Source organism: Petromyzon marinus, chromosome 21 (genome assembly GCF_048934315.1).
Source record: "Petromyzon marinus isolate PM22_M1 ecotype Great Lakes invasive population chromosome 21, UKy_Petmar_22M1.pri1.0, whole genome shotgun sequence".
NCBI classification, from domain to species: Eukaryota; Metazoa; Chordata; class Hyperoartia; order Petromyzontiformes; family Petromyzontidae; genus Petromyzon; species Petromyzon marinus.
In genome coordinates this window covers 2,762,796-2,766,374 of record NC_133687.1, presented here as the reverse complement: position 1 = coordinate 2,766,374, position 3,579 = coordinate 2,762,796, and the positions used below count along the sequence as shown (strand labels likewise).

Below are 3,579 nucleotides of genomic sequence, written 5' to 3'. Positions count from 1 at the left end.
GCATGCACGCGAATTTTGACCCGAACGGCCACTCATCGCAGGACCGGTGGCCGTAGAGCGGTCAGCTCTAGCACGGCCACGGAATGATTGATAGGTAAGGATATGATTGGACACGATGTCATTGATGTTGTTGTTGTCGTACTGTGTGGCGAAGGTCGCGAGGTCAAGCTCAAGTTCAGCCCATCATTCAATCCGGAATCATAAAACAGCAACAATGTTGTGGCCGTTTTCAATAGGCGCGCCGCCATAGAAAGTGCAACATTTCCACCGCTGGCCCAGTCACGCCGATAGTGATGCGCGGCCATCCCAGGGCTGCTCTGGGCATGGCGGTTACATTGACTCTGGCCGTTGTCATTGCTATAATTGACGACCCGACCTTTGACCCAGCCCTATCCTTGAGCTCCGGTAAGTGTGGTTTCCGTGGGCTGCGTTTTTAACCGTGGCGCCGCGTTGGCAAAGCATAGCTCTGCACGTAGATGTTATTTCCCCCGTCCGGTACGCAGGAGGTCGTGGGTTAGATCCCGGACCTTGACGATCCCTGTTGTATATTTGGTGGCTTGGATTTTTCTCCGGGTTCCTCAGGTTTTACCCTCCACATTTAAAAACACGCGTTTGCATTATTTGGCTGCGACTATAAATCCCCACGTCTCATGATGATTTGACCCGCTTCGATTATAAGTCATCATCACGTGTGGCCATGTCACCTCTAAAAAAAATGCTCAAAGCTCAGTGGGCTTTGTTTGGTTAAATAAAAAATTGTTTAGCTCGGTAACACGTGATGACAACCCTGTCTCTTGTTCTAGGACAGCGTAATTGGATGACGTCGTCTGCTCTCGAAAGCTCTGTAGGCTTGATCCTCGTCAGAACTCGAATGGGCAAACGCCGGAGCTTGCCAGCTGTAGGCGAGGAGACAGTGCCGAGTTTACCTCCTCGCCTCTGTGTTTCGGTGTCATCAGCCAAATTCCCGAATGCAGGAGCGCCACGGTCGCGAGATGTTAACTAACTCGCTGGGTATGCAGGAGGTCGGCGGGTTCAATCCCAACCCTGACGCCTGTAAATTTGGACTTTGCATGTTCACTCTCCTCGTGGTCGCGTGGATTTTTTTCCGGGTCCTCCGGTTCTTCCCCTCCACATTTATAATCAAAATCCATTCAGACAGCTCTATCCAGAGAGCGCTATCCAGACAGCTCTATTCAGACAGCGTGATAAGCCATTCCGTTGAGCTATCATTTGTGGCCAGGTCGCTTCTGTAAAAGAAGCCAAAGACTCAGTGGGATTTACCTGGTAAAATAAAACTAGTTCAGTATACATGTTTTACTCGTTTAGTTTCATTTGTATATATGTTAGTGATTTGCTTACCTTATACATTGCACTTCCATCGTGTTTTCCATCGTTTGTTGTTGTAACTTTCTGACCCGCCTCTACTGGACATCTGTGCAAAAGAGCTTTATAGCTCATCGAATTCCTCCAGTAAAAAAAAATTATTATGATTCATGCAACATATACAGTGGAGTATCCTTGAGACTTGTCAGTTATCAGTGTCATCTGTCAAGCGCCACCCCCTTTAGAGACATGTTCTGCACAAGACCACCCCCGTCCCGTGTCGGTGGTCCATACACCTCTGATCTGTGTGCTTGTTTGACGATGGTGCTTAGGTGCGTTTGCTTGGAATTAAATCAATGGAACTGAGTCGGTCGACCCCAGAATCCAGAGAAGCATCACCCGGCGTATGGTGACATTCTAGGACGAGGAATCATGACTTATACCTCCTCGAACAACACCACTGGTCACTGTGTGGAGTCATTTGAAAATCTCATTTGCTCCAAACCCAAACTCTCCGACAAGGATCGCATCGCGGCAATGGCCGTGCTGTCCTTCTTAATCTCGGCCACGATATTCGGCAACTGCCTCATCATCACCACCATCGCCTTCTTCAGGCAACTGCAGACAAACACCAACACTCTCGCGCTGTCGCTCGCCGTGTCCGACCTCCTGGTGGGGGCCATCGTCATGCCGTTCAGCGCCTCGCGATCCATCCACCAGTGCTGGTTCCATGGACGCACCTTCTGCCGGGTCCACTACTACCTCGACTACACCTTCTGCAACGCGTCCATCCTCTGCCTGGGCTGCATCGCCTTCGACCGCCACGTGGCCATCTGCGACCCGCTGCGCTACGCTCAGCGCGTGACCAGGGGGACGCTGGCGTCCATGCTGGCGCTCATCTGGGTGGGTGCCGCTCTCCTCTCGGCGCCCACGCTGGTGAGCCTCGACGAGGCGTGGGCCCGGGGACTCATGGAGATCGCGGGCTGTCCCGACGGCTGCCACTTCGCCGTGCACGTGGGCCTGACGCTCGTCGTGGGCATCCTGCCCTATTTCATCATCATGCTGCTCATGCTGCTGGTGTACGGTCGGATCTACGGCGTGGCGCGCAGGCAGTCGCGTCAGATCAACAACTCCAGCGGCTCGAGGGCGAGCGACGCCGACAGCAGGAGCAAGTGGGTGGCCATGAGACGCGAGCACAGCGCCACGCTCACCCTGGGCATGATCGTGGGCTTCTACCTCGTCTCCTGGTTGCCCTACTTCACGGCGAGCGTCCTCGAAATGGCATTCGGCGTCACGGCCAGCGCGCTCGTGTGGGCGACGGTGATCTGGTTTGGTTACGCCAATTCTGTGGTCAACCCGATCCTCTACGCCACGTTCAACCGCCCGTTCCGCACCGCCTTCCGCATCATCTTCAGCAGCGAGTTGTTCGCCCCTGGGGCCAGAGACGCTGACCTGCACGGTCTGAAGGTGACAGGTGGCTGACGCGATGGTGAACGCATGGCATATGCATGGACCGTATTGTGTTTTTTGCTATTAATCATTTGGCATGCGTTCACAATTATCACTATTATCGTAGTTCGTAAATAATGCCTCTCCAGTATCAAAAACTTGGTAAGTGATGCATCGCAACGTTTGATGGTGGATGACGTTGCCCAGAACAATCCGTTTGCTCCTCGACGCATGCAGTTTCAATATATTTTTAGGTGTCGTCACAGTTGCGCTGTGGGAAGATGGCAAAAACAAAAGCATCTCGTGAAATAACACAATGCTGGGGGGGGGGGGGGGTATAGAGCGGATAAGTGACCACTTGAGTGACCACTTGAGTGCAAGTAGAACCCACCTCTCTCATTGATGAGGCGGATCCCTTGCTCCGGGCCTGCGACCTTGATCAGCAAGGTTAACAGTCGTGGCAGCTGGTCGACTTCTGAACGGGGGGGGGAGAGACTCAATAATGGATGTTAATCACAGATGAATAAGCAATCAAAATATATTATTACATAATACCACAAGTGTGATATGCACACTGGCTATTTTGTGTTGAGAAAAAAAGAAGTGCTTTAAAAAAGTTTTTTTTTTAAACAACGGTTTTATTAACAACTACGTTTAAATCACGGTCGAGTAGTGCGTCAATGGCACCTGAGACACCCGGCGCCTGCTTTTTGTGCGAGCCGATTCCACAGTTTAGGGACCGCGGCATTTTGACTTACACATATATAAATAATGTGTCCATGCAAAATGTAAATTGCTTTAAAGTAG

The 3,579-nt window shown here is 51.6% G+C and overlaps 1 protein-coding gene across 1 annotated transcript; it reads left to right on the top strand.

Annotated features, from left to right (window-relative positions):
* The first annotated feature begins 1,622 nt into the window (after positions 1 to 1,622).
* Positions 1,623 to 2,952, top strand: LOC116944523 (trace amine-associated receptor 365-like). The gene has a single exon (XM_032958178.2). The coding sequence runs from the start codon at positions 1,756 to 1,758 to the stop codon at positions 2,803 to 2,805; it is 1,050 nt and encodes a 349-aa protein (XP_032814069.1). The 5' UTR covers positions 1,623 to 1,755; the 3' UTR covers positions 2,806 to 2,952.
* Positions 2,953 to 3,579: the final 627 nt, after the last annotated feature.